We start from the raw sequence: 19,269 nt of genomic DNA, 5'->3' as shown, positions 1-19,269 counted from the left end.
AGCCGATGACACGATCATCGGCTGATCGTTGTCTCTATTCCACGGAGCGATAATTGGCCGAATCGGACGGATTAGTCCAATTATCGCTCCGCGAAATAGGCCCATAAGTTGTTTGTCTTTCAACATGTTGGAAGACGACAGACAACAATCAGCCGACATTGTTCACGTCAGCTGATTGTTGTCTTCTATTACACAAGACGATTATCGTCCGTAATGGTCGATATCATCCGAATACGGCTGATAATCATCTCGTGTTATAGGGCCTTTAGGCTGGCACAGTTGTAATTTGGTAGGATGGTCCAGGATGGTTGTCATTGAGGTGCACTTGATGGTAGTGTACAATAAGAGCAAGGCACAAAGGGGTAACTTGCAACAGCAATGACTCACAGTTGTCTTTACTGAAGATCATTGGTAATACTTTGAAAATTAAGGCAAAATTCCACTACCAAGGTTTAGGCAGGTCTGGCTTAGACTGGAGTAGGGTTGTCCCAATGTGTATATTCCCTTCATAGGGGTGTTCTGACTCTCTGCAATGTTAGCTCTTCTTAGTAGCACAGTTTCTCCCAATGAAGGTAGTACATTGCGTGGCTCACAGTTCTCATGGTGTAGCTCAGAGGTAGGACGGTCTTGTCTGCTTGCCTCATAGTGTAGCTCAGAGCCCAGGATGCTCATTTCTTGTCTAACTGGTACTGTGGTTCCCAGCTGCAATGCGGCAGTCATAATGCAAGTACCCTGGTCCTTATAGAAGGATATGGGGTCCTAACCCCCATGGACTAAACGTCTTCTTACTCCTCTCACTCCTGCAGTCACACTTAGGCTTAGTCTCAACTTTAGGAAAATATTGGAGAAGGCGGTCATCTCATAACAGGCGGCTGGAAATATTGATCATTGTTAGTGGGCATCTTTTTAACAAGACGGCCACCTTTACCCAATATGTTCCTGAAATGAGAACATAACCTTAGGACTTGCTTGAACAGTGTCCTGAAACACACTGAACTAGCCTAACTAACTGTATAACTTTCAGTATACACTGGACTAGGAGAAGTTATGCCTTCTCTTCTGGAAGATCTCAACAGAGTTTGTATGACGTTTTTTTAGATTACGACGGCCATTATTATATAAGACGGCCTGCAAACCTCGCCAACAGGTGTAAAAAAAAAATGTTCAAGGCACATACAACATCAACGACAGGTTATGTACCATAAATTTTTTTATTGTGTCACAATGATCTTTAAAACAGAAATCGCAATGGATAACAATTTACCGAGTCCTTACCTGATGAGGTTGGTAGATCTGAATGTTATAAAGGAAGGTGACGGAGAAAGCATATGTACAATGGAGACCAGAGCAAGATTGCAATGGCATTTGCCACCAGTAGTACAGAGAGATATCTGGGAAAGGGTTTCTGCCAGCTCTATATAATACGCAGAGCTGCAAACATGGGCAGATAGCTGATTGGGAGGTAAAACATATGATACCTTCCTTTTAGCAAATACCTGTTTGCAAAGGTATAAAATCCTGTTTTCCTTCCAAGCCTAAGTGTCATACAGGCCATGTTGAACTACAGCATGCATGCCTCCTCCCTCTACCACCCTTCTCTGACATGAGTGACTGATGTACTAGGCTCAGTGCTAGAAGCCAAACAGGTAGGGGTGGGGGAGGGAGGAGGCCAGCATGGTGCAGCTCAGCATGACCTCTATTGTCACTTTAGCTTGGCAAGATATTTTTATTTTAAAACTTTGCGAAAAGAGCTAAAAGACAGGTATCATTCATTTTATCTCCCAATCAGATGCCCATGTCTGCAGCTCTGAGCATGATATACAGCTAACAGATCGCCTTTAAACATATCTGTGTTTTTGCAGGATACCATGATATGAAATAGTCTAGTCTACTACTATATTCTATTACTTTTATTTGCAACTTACTGATGTACATTAGCCAGGAGGAGACTATGGGGTGCTCTTTTGGCCTCAGTCTGGCCGAAATAAGCATATGTGGAACTGAGCATAAATGTAGAGTAAAAACCTAATGAGAACAGGCTCGTCCTGCTGGTAGGTTTGTTAGTGTTATATGCTTGAAGCATGGGTCATGGCCCTTAGAAAGGAATCAATCAATGGTTGCTACCATGGCGGTAAACACAACAATGGCAGGGAGCACATAGTTACTTAGTTCTTCAAGTTCAACCAGGGACAAGTATAAGATGTGAATGAAGGTAATTGGCAGCTGTATGACTTTGTTTCCCTCCATTGATCCACCTTTAGGGCATAAACTAATCTGCCTTATAAATGGAAAATTTCCCTCCTGGGTCAATATTCAAGACAAGAATTTTATATATAAATTGACAACCTGAAGTGGTAAAAGCCTCGTACACAGATCGAGCAAAGTCAAACAAGGCGAAGGTCGCCACCATACCTGACTGACAGGTGTCTAGGCTGCTCATAAAGCAAGGGGAACATATAGGCTGGTTCTGGAATATGGGAACTAGTATCCAGATTATCTGTATATACCATTTTACCACTTGCACACAGCACTCAGTTATGCTGCAAGTGGCAGTGTGATAACACGGATGATGTCTATGTCTCTATGGTCACACATCCACATTGTTCCACTGATTACTCTATAGACTTAACAATGCTGATTTCCTTGTGGAAACCCGAACCGCTATGAAGCTGTTATTTATAAACCACCATCTCAGTAACCAAGGCAGATCCTCTGCTCCAACCCTTTAGGCAAAGAAGGAACTAGTAGGTCAATTGGGATTCATTAAAGGTGATCTCGAATTCCCATGTCATATACCCAATGATGTTTACTGTATGGAAAATGTACTGTAACGGCTGGTAATAGCATGACTGATGGTGGCTTGGCAAGGGCACCTAATTATTGTATGATTGTAATGTTTATTAATTCCAATATATATACATATATATTATATCAGCCATAACATTGAAACCACTGACAGATTAATTAAATATATAGTCTTAAAGTGCGGATCTTAGAGAATAGGTCAACAGTCAGTTCTTAAGGCTAATGTATTGAAAGCAACTGTAAGAAAGTCAACAATTTCCCTATATACAGAAGATACATGTAGTTTATAGAAACCCTGTCTAGTGATTATATAGCTTTAGCCACTTGAGATCACACTGGAGCTGAAGTAAAGGGCAAGAAGTCAACCAGTCAATATTATAACTTTCATTCTTGCAATAAATACCTATTTTTAGTGCTTATTACTATGTGCTAGCACTTTTCTTGCTATGTCTAAACACATCAGCACAATACACAGGGCCCATACACAGGCAGCGCTACAGGGAAGCGCAATAAAAGAGGAATTACACAAACACTGATATACTGTGCCCATTAATATAATTCATTATTTGCATTTTGCCAAATGAGTTTATAGCAGATATGAAAGACAATCTGATCTTAAGCTGCTTGTTAGTCCATTCCTATGTGATAATTTTACAGGCCCACAAGGAGGGATATACTAATGTGTTCCTGACAAACCTATAATTCTTGTCCAAAAACCAGACAACTGGGCGTGTGGTGAGTGTGTGGTCAAATCCTGCCACAAACAACAGATTTACTTAGCAAACTCATTTTGTGACAGGTTTTCTATTCCAAAAAGTATCCGCTTCTAGTATCGAGGGATGGTCGGGCTTTAATATTTTCCTATGAAAAACCTTCCAGATTTGCATAGGGTGTGCGCCACATTAATGAATTTGGCACAAAAAAAACAACACAAACGACAGCATAACTGCTTATAATTGACGCATTGTTAGTAAATGAGTCCCAATGTATTACCCAGACAATATCACATAGTTTACCATGTTTTATGTCTCTTTACTTTTCCCTTGTTGGTTTCATATTGAATGCACATAAGTAATTATAAGAAGACCAGTTTTAGTATATAGCTTCATGTAATAGATGTAAATTCATATTGAGTTTGTCCATGCAGCAGAGCTAAATCTGTAACTGTACAGAGATGGCAGATGTGCTTCTTTAGGAATTAAGAAATTATCACTCAATTATGTCAATTCAGTGAAATACTATGGTACATAGAAGAAGGGCTGACACATTCAGTTCTGCTTTATCTACACAAGCATGTACCTGAAGACTGGATACATGGCTAGAAAATGTAGATTCAGAATTTATTTTTTCAAAGCAAAATCGGCTGCGGATCTCAAACTTAAATTTTTAATGAGAATACATACTCGCAGCACGATTGTCCTCCTGCTGTCAGTATGTCAATGCCGACCCCTTCACCTGCCTCCTTCCTGGAGCATCCTTTACCTGGTCAGCGCTCTGGCAGCATCTGAGGCTCCCAGCTCCCGTAGGTCCCGCCCAGCCAATCAGTTACTGGGGCTGGGCCGTGCACTGGTTGGCTGAGCAAGACCTACGTCTTCAGGGGCGTCTTCTGGTTAGGTGCCTAGGGCAGCAACTGTTAATATGGCGCTGCTCACGTGCACTTCTCTCTCCGTCCCTCCTCCTCTCATGTACTACTCCCTCTGCCCCCTATCACATGCACTGCTCTCACTGTCACTCCTCCTCACATGCACTGCTTTCTCTGCCCCCTCTCACATGCACTGCTCCCTCTGTCCCCTATCACATGCATTGCTCCCTCTGCCTCCTCTAACATGCACTGCTCCCTCTGCCCTCCTCTCACATGCACTGCTCCCTCTGCCCCCCCTCACATGCACTGCTCCCTCTGTCCCCTATCACATGCATTGCTCCCTCTGCCTCCTCTAACATGCAGTGCTCCCTCTGCCCCTCTCACATGCACTGCTCCCTTTGCCTCCTCTAACATGCAGTGCTCCCTCTGCCCCCTCTCACATGCATTGCTCCCTCTGCCTCCTCTAACATGCAGTGCTCCCTCTGCCCCCTCTCACATGCACTTCTCTCTCTTTCCCTCCTCCTCACATGCATTGCTCCCTCTGCCCTCCTCTCACATGCACTGCTCCCTCTGCCCCCTCTTACATGCACTGGTCCCTCTGCCTCCTCTAACATGCATTGCTCCCTCTGCCCCTCTCACATGTACTGCTCCCTCTGCCTCCTCTAACATGCACTGCTCCCTCTGCCCCCTCTTATATGCAGTGCTCCCTCTGCCTCTTCTAACATGCAGTGCTCCCTCTGCCCCCTCTCTCATGTACTGCTTCCTCTGCCCCCTCTCATATGCAGTGCTCCCTCTGACTCCTCTAACATGCAGTGCTCCCTCTGCCTCCTCTAACATGCAGTGCTCCCTCTGCCCCCTCACATATGCAGTGCTCCCTCTGCTCCCTCTCACATGTACTGCTCCCTCTGCCCCCTCTCACATGTACTGCTCCCTCTGTCCCCTCTCATATGCAGTGCTCCCTCTGCCTCCTCTAACATGCAGTGCTCCCTCTGCCCCCCTCTCACATGTACTGCTCCCTCTGCCCCCTCTCACATGCACTGCTCCCTCTGCCCCCTCTCATATGCACTGCTCCCTCTGCCTCCTCTCACATGCAGTGCTCCCTCTGCCCCCTTCTCACATGTACTGCTCCCTCTGCCCCCTCTCACATGCACTGCTCCCTCTGCCCCCTCTCACATGTACTGCTCCCTCTTCCTCCTCTCACATGTGTGGTGTCCTACCACGGATGTTACTGGTTTATACACCCTTCGTAAAAGTCTGTACTTATTGTACTTGCGTGGTGATGAAAGAAGTCCTAAAGTTTCGCCACTAGATGTCACTGTGTTAGATGTGTATTTGGAAGCTGCACAGCTAAAGGATGTAAAGTGTTATTGTGTCTTTGTCCTATCAGCCCTCTCCTTATTTCTTTTTTTGCACTCTTCACCCACTCACAGGGCACGTTAGTTACATGGGTGGAGGAAGTGTGAAGGTCTTTCATGTTGGACATTGTAGAAGAAGGGTACAAGCTAGATAGGTCTCCACAGTGGTCCTATCTTGGCCCTGGCTCTCACATGCACTGCTCCCTCTGTCCCCTATCACATGCATTGCTCCCTCTGCCTCCTCTAACATGCACTGCTCCCTCTGCCCTCCTCTCACATGCACTGCTCCCTCTGCCCCCCCTCACATGCACTGCTCCCTCTGTCCCCTATCACATGCATTGCTCCCTCTGCCTCCTCTAACATGCAGTGCTCCCTCTGCCCCCTCACATGCACTGCTCCCTTTGCCTCCTCTAACATGCAGTGCTCCCTCTGCCCCCTCTCACATGCATTGCTCCCTCTGCCTCCTCTAACATGCAGTGCTCCCTCTGCCCCCTCTCACATGCACTTCTCTCTCTTTCCCTCCTCCTCACATGCATTGCTCCGTCTGCCCTCCTCTCACATGCACTGCTCCCTCTGCCCCCTCTTACATGCACTGGTCCCTCTGCCTCCTCTAACATGCATTGCTCCCTCTGCCCCTCTCACATGTACTGCTCCCTCTGCCTCCTCTAACATGCACTGCTCCCTCTGCCCCCTCTTATATGCAGTGCTCCCTCTGCCTCTTCTAACATGCAGTGCTCCCTCTGCCCCCTCTCTCATGTACTGCTTCCTCTGCCCCCTCTCATATGCAGTGCTCCCTCTGACTCCTCTAACATGCAGTGCTCCCTCTGCCTCCTCTAACATGCAGTGCTCCCTCTGCCCCCTCACATATGCAGTGCTCCCTCTGCTCCCTCTCACATGTACTGCTCCCTCTGCCCCCTCTCACATGTACTGCTCCCTCTGTCCCCTCTCATATGCAGTGCTCCCTCTGCCTCCTCTAACATGCAGTGCTCCCTCTGCCCCCCTCTCACATGTACTGCTCCCTCTGCCCCCTCTCACATGCACTGCTCCCACTGCCCCCTCTCATATGCACTGCTCCCTCTGCCTCCTCTCACATGCAGTGCTCCCTCTGCCCCCTTCTCACATGTACTGCTCCCTCTGCCCCCTCTCACATGCACTGCTCCCTCTGCCCCCTCTCACATGTACTGCTCCCTCTTCCTCCTCTCACATGTGTGGTGTCCTACCACAGATGTTACTGGTTTATACACCCTTCGTAAAAGTCTGTACTTATTGTACTTGCGTGGTGATGAAAGAAGTCCTAAAGTTTCGCCACTAGATGTCACTGTGTTAGATGTGTATTTGGAAGCTGCACAGCTAAAGGATGTAAAGTGTTATTGTGTCTTTGTCCTATCAGCCCTCTCCTTATTTCTTTTTTTGCCCTCTTCACCCACTCACAGGGCACGTTAGTTACATGGGTGGAGGAAGTGTGAAGGTCTTTCATGTTGGACATTGTGGAAGAAGGGTACAAGCTAGATAGGTCTCCACAGTGGTCCTATCTTGGCCCTGGCTCTCTGCCAGGTCCCCGTACTACTCAAGTTCAGACTTAGCTAGAACCCCACATGGGTAAGAAGCAAGACAATGCACAGCTAACAGTTTCTTCTCAGGGAACCCTCAGCATTCCGCTCATCCCAGGTAACAAGGCCTGTGTCACCCTCTAGGAAGGTTCAGCGAGTCTAGTGGGCATAAGGTGGTGTGAAGACTATTCAAGGTCAATACACAGGCACAGGTGTTCTTCTTCTTCTTCTTCTTCTTCTAAGTATTCTACTTCATCCTCCAACATCCCAGCAGAGCACAGTACTACCTGGGTTGGGACTCTCACAGCATCCTCCTCTCTGCTATTCTGCTTCTTTGTATCACTCAGTACACTGCTCAGTCGCCACAACTGTTATCCTACACTGCATCCTACTACAGATTCGGTTTCTGTATCGCCAAGTATTTGTCTGGAACTATTGTCAAGTGTATTACCAAGTGCTTTATAAAGAGAAACCTCATAATCGTGTACCCTTGCTTCAAGCATGTATCTTCCTAGTAAAAATAAGCTTATTTAAGTTAAGAGACTCTGTGATCTTTCGCTTTCCACCAACATAGCACACACCACAACCTTGGGACACCTCCCCTTTCTGTGGGTGGCGGTTTCAATAGTCTGGGAGGGTCACTACACCACTCTGGCCATCCGTGATTACTCTAACCCAAGGGACCCCGTAGCAACCCGGCAGGACACTGACCACAGGGGAAACAGGTACAACCGGCCTTGTAAAATAAAAGCAGGCGTGCCATCACACCTGCGTACCTTCCCGTTACTGGCGTCACAAAGTAACACTACAAGGTCCGGCTGTATCTCCGCCAACCACCTCCGGCGTGGAGTCTGGCAAGTGACCGGCCGCTCCTCCAATGTAATATCACCCCGGGGGTAGATCACACATGCACTGCTTCCTCTGCCCCCTCTCATATGCATTGTTCTCTCTGCCCCCCTCACATGTACTGGTTCCTCAGCCCCCTCTCACATGCAGTGCCCACTCTTACATGCACTGCTCCCTGTCCCCCCCCACCGCACATGCACTGCTCCCTCTGCCCCTCGTCTCTCTCAGATACACTCCCTATAGTCCCCTTCCTCATATGCACTACTCTGTTCCTTTCTGTCACATAGACTAGTTTCCATCAGTCCTCCTCCTCTGTGGTGCAATACTGTATGTTTACACAATCATGTTAAGATCCTGTGGTTATGCAGCAATCTACGGTACATAGATGGGAGTGGACAGGTAGAGGGAGGTGTGTGCTAGGGCCCTTGTGTAACAGCAAACTCTGAACACCATGAGAGTTTATGACCCTGTGTCATGAATGTGCCTGGGATGAACTCCGTGCGCCCCTCAGCTCGTGCTGCGCGGCTGAGATGGCGCTGATATTCAGTGTTTTGTATGTCTTGTGCAGTAACCTGAACCCTGTCTGAACACTGGCCTATTTCTAGTATTGTGTTCAGTCCCACCCGTCTGCTTTGTGCTCTGGCTATTTAGGAGTTACACTGCTGCCAGTTCTGATCCGCAGGTGATTCTGTTTGGAACCAGGAGCCTTGTCCAATAGGAGGCTGGAACTGTCTCCTTGTTCCCTATAAGTGTTTGGCTGAGGCTCACTCTAGTGCCGGATATTGAGCTTGTCTCTGCCTGGTTCTGGTTCTCTTGCTCTGTTTATTCTGACCCCTTTGCCTGTGTTTCTGACCATTCCTGCTTGCTGCCTGCCCCTGACCATACTGCCTGTTTATTGACCTTGCTTTTGGATTGTGATTTTGTACTGTGCTGCCCGATTGTTGTGACCCGGACTGTTGACTACTCTTTATTGTGTTTTGTCTGTCTGTCTTGTCTTTGTGCCCCACCAGGCCAGTACAGGGACCGCCGCCCAGTTGCTGCCCTAGGGTTTAGCCTAGGGTGACAAGTAGGTAGAGTCAGTGGGCGGGGCTGAGCTTAGGGTGCACTGTCTGTGTCCGCCATTTTGTCTCTCTTAGTGACTAGTCCTTAAACCCTGCTTCTCCCATTCCTGCTCTTCCTCGCCCCCACCCTTCTGTAGGCACTGTTTTATTATTATGTAGAAATGCAAATATTTTTAGACATTGCACAAAGTCAACCAGGAGATCCGCATGTTTAGATAATTCATTTAATTGCAAAAAAAAGTTACAAAAACTAGAAATCCGCCAGTTACGACATACCATCTCCTAGCAAGGAAAACAAATAGGGGTGTCAGGAATGGCAAAATAATTGCCTACACCTTTTTGTTCAGGGCAAAGCAAAACAAATGAGAATTGCCCCATGGTTCCCAGGATAAACATGCAATATGATAGTATCCCACATCCATGGAGAAAGACGGGAACGTGCACACAAATGTCTGCTGCTGCTAACAACCATTAATCCAGAACAGGAACAGAAGTAAAAGTATTTACATAGCAAAAGTGGCGAGAACCAAAACTTGAGACAAGCATCAGCATCTGTCAGCTTTCCTTAAGCAGAGCGTGTGGCTGTGAGCTACGCCAGGAGGGGCAATAAATCCACAACTGTACCTGGAAAGATTTCTTATACAATAATCCTCACTTGTTCTTAGTGACAATCATTTATCCTTTATCAAACCAGAAAACTCAGTAATGCTCTTTAATATACCTAGGCATTTCACCAGGGACATACACAGTATAACTTCATAGCAAAACTACCGTCATTTCTCAATATTTCTCTATAGGGGGCGCTATTTTTGACTTGATAATTTGGACACAGACACCACTAGGGATAGCCTATGGGTTCATTCAGTGTAAAGCAATGCATTGTAGGTGTATGTAAAAAAAGGGATGCCAATATATATTGTGGTGGGTCTATTCACTTTAAAGAGACTCTGTCAGTAGGTTTAGGCCATTCTATCTAAGGGTGGCATAAAGTAGTGACAGAGAAGCTGAACAGAATGATGTATCACTTACATTGTTCTGTGCAGCTGATCCAGAGATATCCTCCTGAATAACATGGACAATAAGTAGTCCTCTCTATTACGTGCATGAGCTCAGTAGTCCTGGATATTCATGAGAAGCATAAAACTCCACCCACCAGCTGCTGTGTATAGGCAGTCAACTGTCAATCAGCAGCTGGAGGGCGGGGAAGGGGTGTGACAAGAATCCTATTTTCCTACATATTAGGTGAACAGCTATAGCACATGACCCCCGGCTCTATTCATTCTTACTGAGTCTCCTCCAGCCCCTTATTTACTATGATTTACGAATGCTAGGCGTAAATCATGTCAGAAATTTACAGCGATGACCCTATTTGATCCATAATAGATATTCAGCATATAGAGCACTGCCATGACTAATTATATTTAGAGTACACCCTTAGCAGTCTTACAATTTTGAGGTAACCAGTATTTTCTAGCAAAACCAATGAGCTAATAACAATTATGCATGTCATTAGCACCCTGGCCGCTACCATTGTTCTTTCAGCAGACAACATGGAATAATCATGTAATTGCTTTGAAAACTGTGTCAAACAGCATCCTGTCTGCAGCTAGAGATGGAAGGATATAGATCCCCATGGAGTCGGTCCTGGTGCTGGTTTTCTAAATAACATGTATAATAAATCAGCTGGATATAATTCTATAGGTTCACTTAGTGAGTGTCACCAATATGATTTATTAGTAGAGATAAAGCGCTTGGAAAGAAGGTTTTAATGCACTTGTGAAAATAGCTGAAGCAATAATGAGATGAGCGCATTTCTAGTCAGACAGTTCAGCATTTGATTACTGGTGAGGAAGGTGGATGTAGCCCTAGGGAGTCCTGGGAAACATGTTTTCCTGGACTCCTTAGAGCTGCATACAACTTTGTCAGCAGCCAGTATGTGGTGTAGAAAGTGGAGTATTCCTTTCAGTCTGATACAGTGCTCTCTGCTGCCACCTCTGTCCATGACAGGAAGTGCCCAGCGCAGTAGCAAATCCCCATAGAAAACCTCTCCTGCTCTGGACAGTTCCTGACATGGACAGAGGTGGCAACAGAGAGCACTGTGTAAGACTGGAAAGAATATACCAACTCCTGCAGGATATACAGCAGCTGATAAGTACATGATGCATCAGCTTCCAAAAACTTAGATGATTCATTACAAATTACAAACAAGAAATACCTATCAACATCTTTTTCCCCCCTAAATTAGTAGTGTTGCCAGAAGCAGCCACAAGAGTGACTGGCAGAGTAGAGAACCAATGACTTAGGTTACATAAGTGCAGGAGCAGACTACCTTCTGCTTAACCACTTATGTACTGAAGTTTGTAAGTGACCCAAACCTCACTTACATTCAGCAACACAAAAAAGGATTAAAAACAGAAGACAAGGAGATCTCTGCTTTACTGCTCATGCACTGATAACCCCTGACCTCTACAGGAGCTCCGGAGAACAGAGGTCAAGGTTAAAGATGAGCGAACCTCGAGCATGCTCGAGTCGATCCGAACCCGAACTTTCGGCATTTGATTAGCGGTGGCTGCTAAACTTGGATAAAGCCCTAAGGCTATGTGGAAATCATGGATATAGTCATTAGCTGTATCCATGTTTTCCAGAAAACCTTAGAGCTTTATCCAAGTTCAGCAGCCCCAAGCTAATCAAATACCGAACGTTCGGGTTCAAATCGACTCGAACCCGAACCCGGTTCGCTCATCTCTAGTCAAGGTATATCAGAGCAGTGAAGTAGATGTCTCCTTGTCTTCTACTTTTTACCCTTTTTTGTAATGCAGCATGTAAATGAACTTTGGGTTACTTACACACTGCAGTACATAAGGGGTTAAGCAGAAGGACACAGAGTGGCTCTTATCTTCCTTCCCTGGGCCCCAGAGCAGCTGCCTTACCTGCCTCTATGGTAGATAAGCCACTGTGTGTAGCATAACCTTCATCGCAGCTCCTTCCGACTCTTTCACAACTGTGCTCAATGTAACCCTTGGAGAACTGGTTGCCAATACAGTAAAAACATTATTTGCGTGCCTTCACCTGATACATCAAAATTTATTACGACACACTAAAATATACCACCCTCATCACCCGTGTGAAATCGTACTAAATTCTCATATTTATATCCATGTGTTTTGTTTTACAAATAAAGCTACGGCCTGAATAAAAAAAACAAAAAAACCCTCTAAAATGTAATCACACAACCGGAGGACAGTGACGGTAAAAGTCTGATTTACTTTCTGTCAGTGAAATTAAAGCTTAAAAGATTAGGCCTCATGAAAGATAGCCTTATGGAAGCACTGAACGGTGAACGAAATAAATAAATAACGCTTAATCTCTCCTATAAACAATTCTAGAGGCATATTAAATTCATTTTTCATGAAATTCGGATGAAGATTGCTGAATGATACATGAAATGATTTGCCATTATTGTGAGCAAAATTACTAACTTATTTAGTATCCAATGCTTATGTTTAGTATTATTTACAGTCATTAATTTGGCTTCTATTAAAAAAAAATTATACATACAGTGGTACCTTGGTTTAAGAGTAACTTGGATTGAGAGTGTTTTGCAAGAAGATCTCACAGTTTTTCAAAATTGTAACTTTGTTTAAGAACATTGCTTTAGTTTAAGAGCTCCCTGTACTGGGTGGGAGGGGAGTGGGGGAGGGACATGGTCTTCATAGCGTAGTCTACAGCCCTGTACTCTGACCCAGGAAGTGTCCCTTACCTTCCCAATCATGGCAGATCCACTTCAGGCTGTGGCTTACATCAGGGCACAGGACTGTGGGGGTAATCTCTTCATAGCTGTAACCCCTCTCCCACCCGGACAGAGAGTGCTGCATTTATGTGCCCACATCTGCCCTGCTCATTCTTTCATGCTCCCTGCAGTCTCTGTCAGCCCTTGTGTTTCCTATCCTCTCAATTCCTGCTATAATGTGCCTACACTCACACTCAGCTACACACACTGCTGCTGTAATCTGCCTGCACTCACACTCAGCTATACACACTGCTGCTATAATCTGCCTGCACTTACACTGAGCCATTCACACTGCTGTATAGAGTTTCTGTCACTGTCCTCCTGCACAGCTCTGTGATTCCCACTTCCTGGTCAGTCCATGCTGAACACCCTCCCTTCCCCACTGCTGTCATGTAACCAAACAGACCTCTGACAGCAGCCCTGCTTCTCTAGCCTGTTGTACTACGCTACTGCATTATGGGGATCTGCAGTTCCATCCTGTATCTACAAACTGCTGCTGTTTTTTCATTATTATGCACTTACTATACATTATACTCCACATGCTGAGTGTTCTTCTGTACAATACCTTATAATATGACATAACCAGCTTTATAATTGTTTGTTTTACCTGTTATTCAGAATAAAAAAATCATTATTTTTGGGGTGTGGAACCATTTGTCTGCATTTCAATGATTCCTTATGGGAAATATTCCTTATGGGAAAATTTGCTTTGGTTTAAGAGTGGATTTCCATTACAAGCAAGGTCCTGGAAAGAAATATGCTCGTAATCCAAGGCACCACTGTATATATATATATATATATATATATATATATACACACATATATATATATGTATTGACATTTATTGCTTTTCTTTATTTTATGGTAAAATAACACAAGGAGGGCATTTGGTAAAAAAAAACATAGTAAATAGGGTTTAAAGGGGTACTCCAGAGGAATACAGTACATTTTCTGGCTAATTAACTGGTATCAGAAAGTTATATAGATTTGTAATTGTAATTCTATTTAAAAATCTCAAGTCTTTTAGTACAGGAACTGTCAAAAACAGTAGGTTTTCTATTAGAATTTAATACTGCTCTGGACAGTTCCTGTCATGGACAGAGGTAGCAGCAGAGAGCACTGTGTCAAACTGGAAAGAATTCACCACTTCCTGCAGGACATACAGCAGCTGATAAGTACTGGAAGATTGAAGATTTTTAAATCTAAGTAAAATACAAATTTATATAACTTTTTGAAACCAGTTGATTACCCTTTAAGGGGACAAAATTAATTAAAGGCTCTATTATACAAAGCGATTATTGGCCACATTTGGCCGATTATCGGCAATTATGGCCAATAATCACTTTGTGTGATAGAAGGCAACGATCAGCATCAACATGTTGAAAGACAAATGACTAAGATAGCTCCGCTGCAGATCTGCTGCTGTCGCTCCGAGTATAAGGAGACAACAACTATTTCCTATTGGTTATTTTCTATCCCCACCCCCCGCAGCTGCCCACAGTCCACCACCGAACTTACCCACTCTCTGTCAGAGCGTGTAATAGCACCAGCAGCGAGCAATGAACGAGGAGCAAGCGAGCACTTAACTGACAGGCTGAGCTGCAGTTACCCTGTTTGGCCACTAAAGGATGTATGGAGCTGTCTGCTCTGTTTCACTGTGTATACCAGCACCACAGACTGTGAGATGTTAGCTATCCTGACAACAGACCATAAATAAATTTTACCTGGATAATCCCTTTAAGACAATCGCTAAAGGGCTGTAAAATTGATAATTTCTTCAACAACTACTAGCGTTGCGCCAGGATTATGGAAATTGTGATAAAACACAACATAAATGGGTTTGGCTAGCTGCTTATAGGACTGATGGCACATAACTAGCTCCTAAATGTAATAATCCACATTAATTGGAGAAAAGAACTCTTAATCGTCATTACAAGTAACAAGGGATTCATTTATCTTCTTTTTCCTCCAATAACAGAAAAGAAAATATATAGGTCAGAATTAAAGAACAAGCCGAGACCCTGACACGACGGAGAGGATTTTTTTTTTATAAAAATGCATTGCGGCTTTCAAAGACTTGTGGCCTTAGATGTGAAATATGAAAATGGCATAGAAAGCAACCAAAGATTAAAGGACATAAAAAAGACTGGGAATGAAAAAGAAGCACAACAATGAATGAAAAAAACATGAAAGCCGCAACACATTCAGCCTATTAAAAGTAAGTGACACTTATTGATGGATGTGAGAGGCAAAAAAATCATCCCTGTTCATAGCCGGAAACTATTAAGAACATTTATTGTACCACTGAGTATATTGGAAACCCTTACACGGATCACTAACATATAATCTGTATTATATTCATTATACTTTACAGCGTTTCACTTTATGGACATGCACATAGAGATTCATACAGAATCCATCAGAAACGGAGTGTGGCATCCCATATTCTTTTTTAGTTAAGCCTCATTCACATATAGTGGGAAATCAACATAGAAGAACGGATTTGTAAGTTTCTTCCATTTAAAAATCCAGTATTTATCAGGACTGGAGGTAGTTATGCAGTTTTTTCAAGTCTGATTTAGTGCTCTCTGCAGTAGCAAATCCCCACAGCAAATCTCTCCTGCTCTGGACAGTTCCTGACACGGACAGAGGTGGCAGCAGAGAGCACTGTGTCGGATTGGAAACAGCTACACAACTTCCCCCAGCCAGGGTATACATGATAAGTACTGAAAGATATGCTTTTAAGGTATAAACCCACACACCGTATAAGCAGCGTATTTACTGCTGCGATACGCAGCAAACACGCAGCAAATACGCAGCAGATTAGATCTAAATAACTGAACACAGCATCAAATCTGTACCAACAAATCTGCTGCGTATTTGTTGCGTATCTGCTGTGTATACGCTGTGTGGGTTTGTACTCTTAAGGTCATTTACCAATCTGTCTAATGTTCTGATTTGAAAACAATCGTTTTCTCCGGAGTAACCCTTTAACCTACTCCTGCCAGCAGGGGACCTGCTGGAACTAGGGATGGTCCGAACAGAGTTCGGTTCAGGTTCGTACGAACCCGAACTCTCGGTAATCATTCCCGCTGTCTGCCCGCTCCGTGCAGCAGGCGGATCCAGCGGGAGGACCACCTGGAAAACTGGGATTCAGCCATAGCCATAGGCTGTATCCCAGTTTTCCAGGCGGTCCACCTGCTGTATCTGCCCACTCCACGGAGCGGGCAGACGGCGGGAATCTAATGCCGAGCGTTCGGGTTCATACGAACCCGAACCTCGGAGGGTTCGGACCATCCCTAGCCGCAACCCTATGGATACAGCGTTCAGCTCGACCGCAGCATCTACTGCGGTCAGCACGACTGCAGCATCTATAGGGCTCCTGACAGAGAATTCTCCCTCTACAGAGGGAGAATTATCTGCCGATGTCCATCAGGGTTCTGCGAAGTGATTGCAGAGCCACGATGGTAGCCATGGAGGCATCAATGACCCCAGGTCGTGAAAGGGTGAAGCTCCACTCTTCACTGATCTGCCTTTTAGCTATATATAATATATTGTGAAAAGCCAGTTTTATAAGGGATTGGTTAAAGTTGTACCCCAACCCCTTACAACAACCAGTCTGATTCCTGCAGTCATCTAACCATACTAACTATAAAAAACAAATCTCCTTGGATACAATTATTTTTTCTTACATTGGTTTTCAGAAATGCCATGGAAAAAAGCAGTCGATGCATTTAGTAATACTTAAGTGATGTGCTGCACAATTAATTGAGTTCAATAATTTAGGCAAAGTAACGAGACAAAAAATCCCTTTCAAATCTAAATTTCCCTTTATTTTTAATGAGACAATGGCTTGCCTGACACTTTTACATCCGGTAGAAACTAAAGCTCAAGCAGTAATGTTAATGCAGTTGTCACAAACTATTTGTATTTGCAGGGGTTGGCTACTTTATGGTAAAATAGTTCAGCACACAGCATTAGTAGGTGTACTCACTGTATATACTGACAACAGCTTCCTGTGTACCTCATAGAGCTAAAATAAGACTCCCCTCCTCCAGGCTGTGCTGCTCTGGAGTCTGTCCATAAGATGGCTGAGGTGGAGAAACATGTGACCATGCCCCATCACTTAGTGTCCGCCACTGATCCTATATATGCTATGGAGGACACTGGGGGCAGGGCATGGTCACATGCTCCTCCATGTAGGCCATCTTATGGACAGAATCACCACAGAGCAGGACAGCACAGTCTGGAGGAGGGGAGTCTGATTTTAGCTATATGAGGTACACAGGGAGTGTGCAGTGAGTACACTTACTACACTTATTACTACGGCCGTTGTTGCCAATTTGCATGGCCGCACACTCCATTGTGTGCAGCGGGGAATTTGCATGCGGCCGCACACTGATGTGCCCGTATCCAAATTCAGCAGCAGTGAAGATCATCCGGCCGGTACTGGGATGCTCTTCTCTGACACCGGCCGTTCCGTGACCTGCCGGGTCACAGAACGGCCGGTGTCTTACGCCATGTGGACATGGCCTAATACTGTACATTGAACTATTTTTCTATAAAATGGCCCACCCTTTTAACAGTTAAGTACAGCAAGTAAATTTACAAATTTGAAAAAATAATTACCATTTAAAAGTATAAAATACGAATTTCAATGACAGACTAAAATATTTGTCACTGTCTATAAGGCCTTACCTGTCCCGCAAATAAGCCACAGACTCCAATTATACATAGGATGTTGAATACAGCCGAACCAACGATGGTTCCAACTCCCACATCTCCCTTAGTGATGAACACTCCTGCAAGAAGGATTATGGTTAGTATGTAAGGCCACAAATCATTGGGAGTGATATCGTCAGGGATGAACCTTCCATTTGAACTGAAGAAACTGAAGAAATCCAACATCATCCAATGTAATGAAACAAACTTTGTTTATTGCATAACCAGGAGGGCAATGTCTTGACCCATACGGGTCTTTGCCAAGCCTACAGCACAGTGGTTCAAAGCTCCTGTTTATGCATTAAACAAAGATTGCTTCATTACATTGGATGCTGTTGGATTTCTTCAGTTATTTAGTCTTCAGGCCTCATTCACACATGCAGTGGGCCACAAAACCTCTCACTATTTTTTTCTCCATGATCCGTGGAAAATCATCTGTATTTGCATCCATTTCTGTAAAATGTGAATAGTACTAGTTTGCACAGATTTGATCCGTGTTTTTTACGGACATCACGGATGTGACATCCGTAAAAATTACAGATCCCATAGACTTCTATTGGTAATCCGTACCTCAATCACAATCCGCACTAGGACATGTCCTTTTTTATGAAACAGATTATGGATTATGGATCAAAACGAACACGGAATGTGTGAATAGCCCAATATACATCAATGTGCTCTAAGTTGACCTGTGATTACGGATCCACAATTACTGACAACTTTACTGAACGTGTGAATAAGGCATTAGGCTATGTTCCCACAAAAAAACTGGCATTTTTTTTTTATAATGGAGTCTGTTAATAATGATTGTGGTCATGACCATTATTAACGGACATTATTAAAAAAAACAGCATTTTTTTTCGACTAAAAAGACATTTTGGGAACATAGCCTTATTTGTTTGTAACTTGAACTGCATATACTCCACCTAAATCCTTAGCAAACAAAAAAAATCTGAAGATTTAGGACAGACTGCAGTTAAAGGGTTCTTCTTTGAAGGAAGTCCTTTGAAGTCCTTGTTTAAAGCAATGGACACAAAAGTTTCCGCCGTTTGAAATCTGGCAGCTGACTTTAGATGTCCACAATATGTCATGATTAGAGATGAGCGAATTTACATCAAGTTCTGCCGACCCTGATCCTGATCACTAGGTTGTTGAATTCCACTGGCTGGAAAAGATGGATGCATTGCTATTAGAGATGAGCGAATCGCTCATCTAAACGAAGCAAAGCGATTTATTTCATCCATGCTCCGCTCATCAAGCCACCGGTTTTCAGCGCTGCTCCACTTCCTGCCACTCCTCCTAGGATGCCAGGAAAAGCTGGATCCAATCCTGGAAAACTTCTCCCAGTTTCCCAGGATTGGATCCAGCTTTTCCCCGACACCGTCAAGGACAGAGCATTGCTGAAAGGCCAACGGCTTGATGAGCAGAGCGCAGCTCAAACTAAGGGCGCCGCTTTGTTTATTTGAGCTATTTGCTTATTTCTAAACGTTATGGCTGCCCGGAAAATATGGATACAGCCGTAGAGGACCAATGTATTGGCATACGTTTTTGTGACCTG

The 19,269-nt window shown here is 44.3% G+C and overlaps 1 protein-coding gene across 1 annotated transcript in view; it reads right to left on the bottom strand.

The window, feature by feature from the left end:
* Positions 1 to 19,269, bottom strand: part of SLC24A3 (solute carrier family 24 member 3) — a 271,916-nt gene that overhangs the window by 50,688 nt on the left and 201,959 nt on the right. Inside the window, exon 6 of the mRNA XM_069954804.1 lies at positions 17,688 to 17,791. Within this exon, the coding sequence (XP_069810905.1) occupies positions 17,688 to 17,791 (104 nt within the window). The remainder of the gene's footprint in view (positions 1 to 17,687; positions 17,792 to 19,269) is intronic.

Source organism: Dendropsophus ebraccatus, chromosome 15 (genome assembly GCF_027789765.1).
Source record: "Dendropsophus ebraccatus isolate aDenEbr1 chromosome 15, aDenEbr1.pat, whole genome shotgun sequence".
NCBI classification, from domain to species: Eukaryota; Metazoa; Chordata; class Amphibia; order Anura; family Hylidae; genus Dendropsophus; species Dendropsophus ebraccatus.
This window is presented reverse-complemented; position numbering and strand designations above follow the sequence as displayed.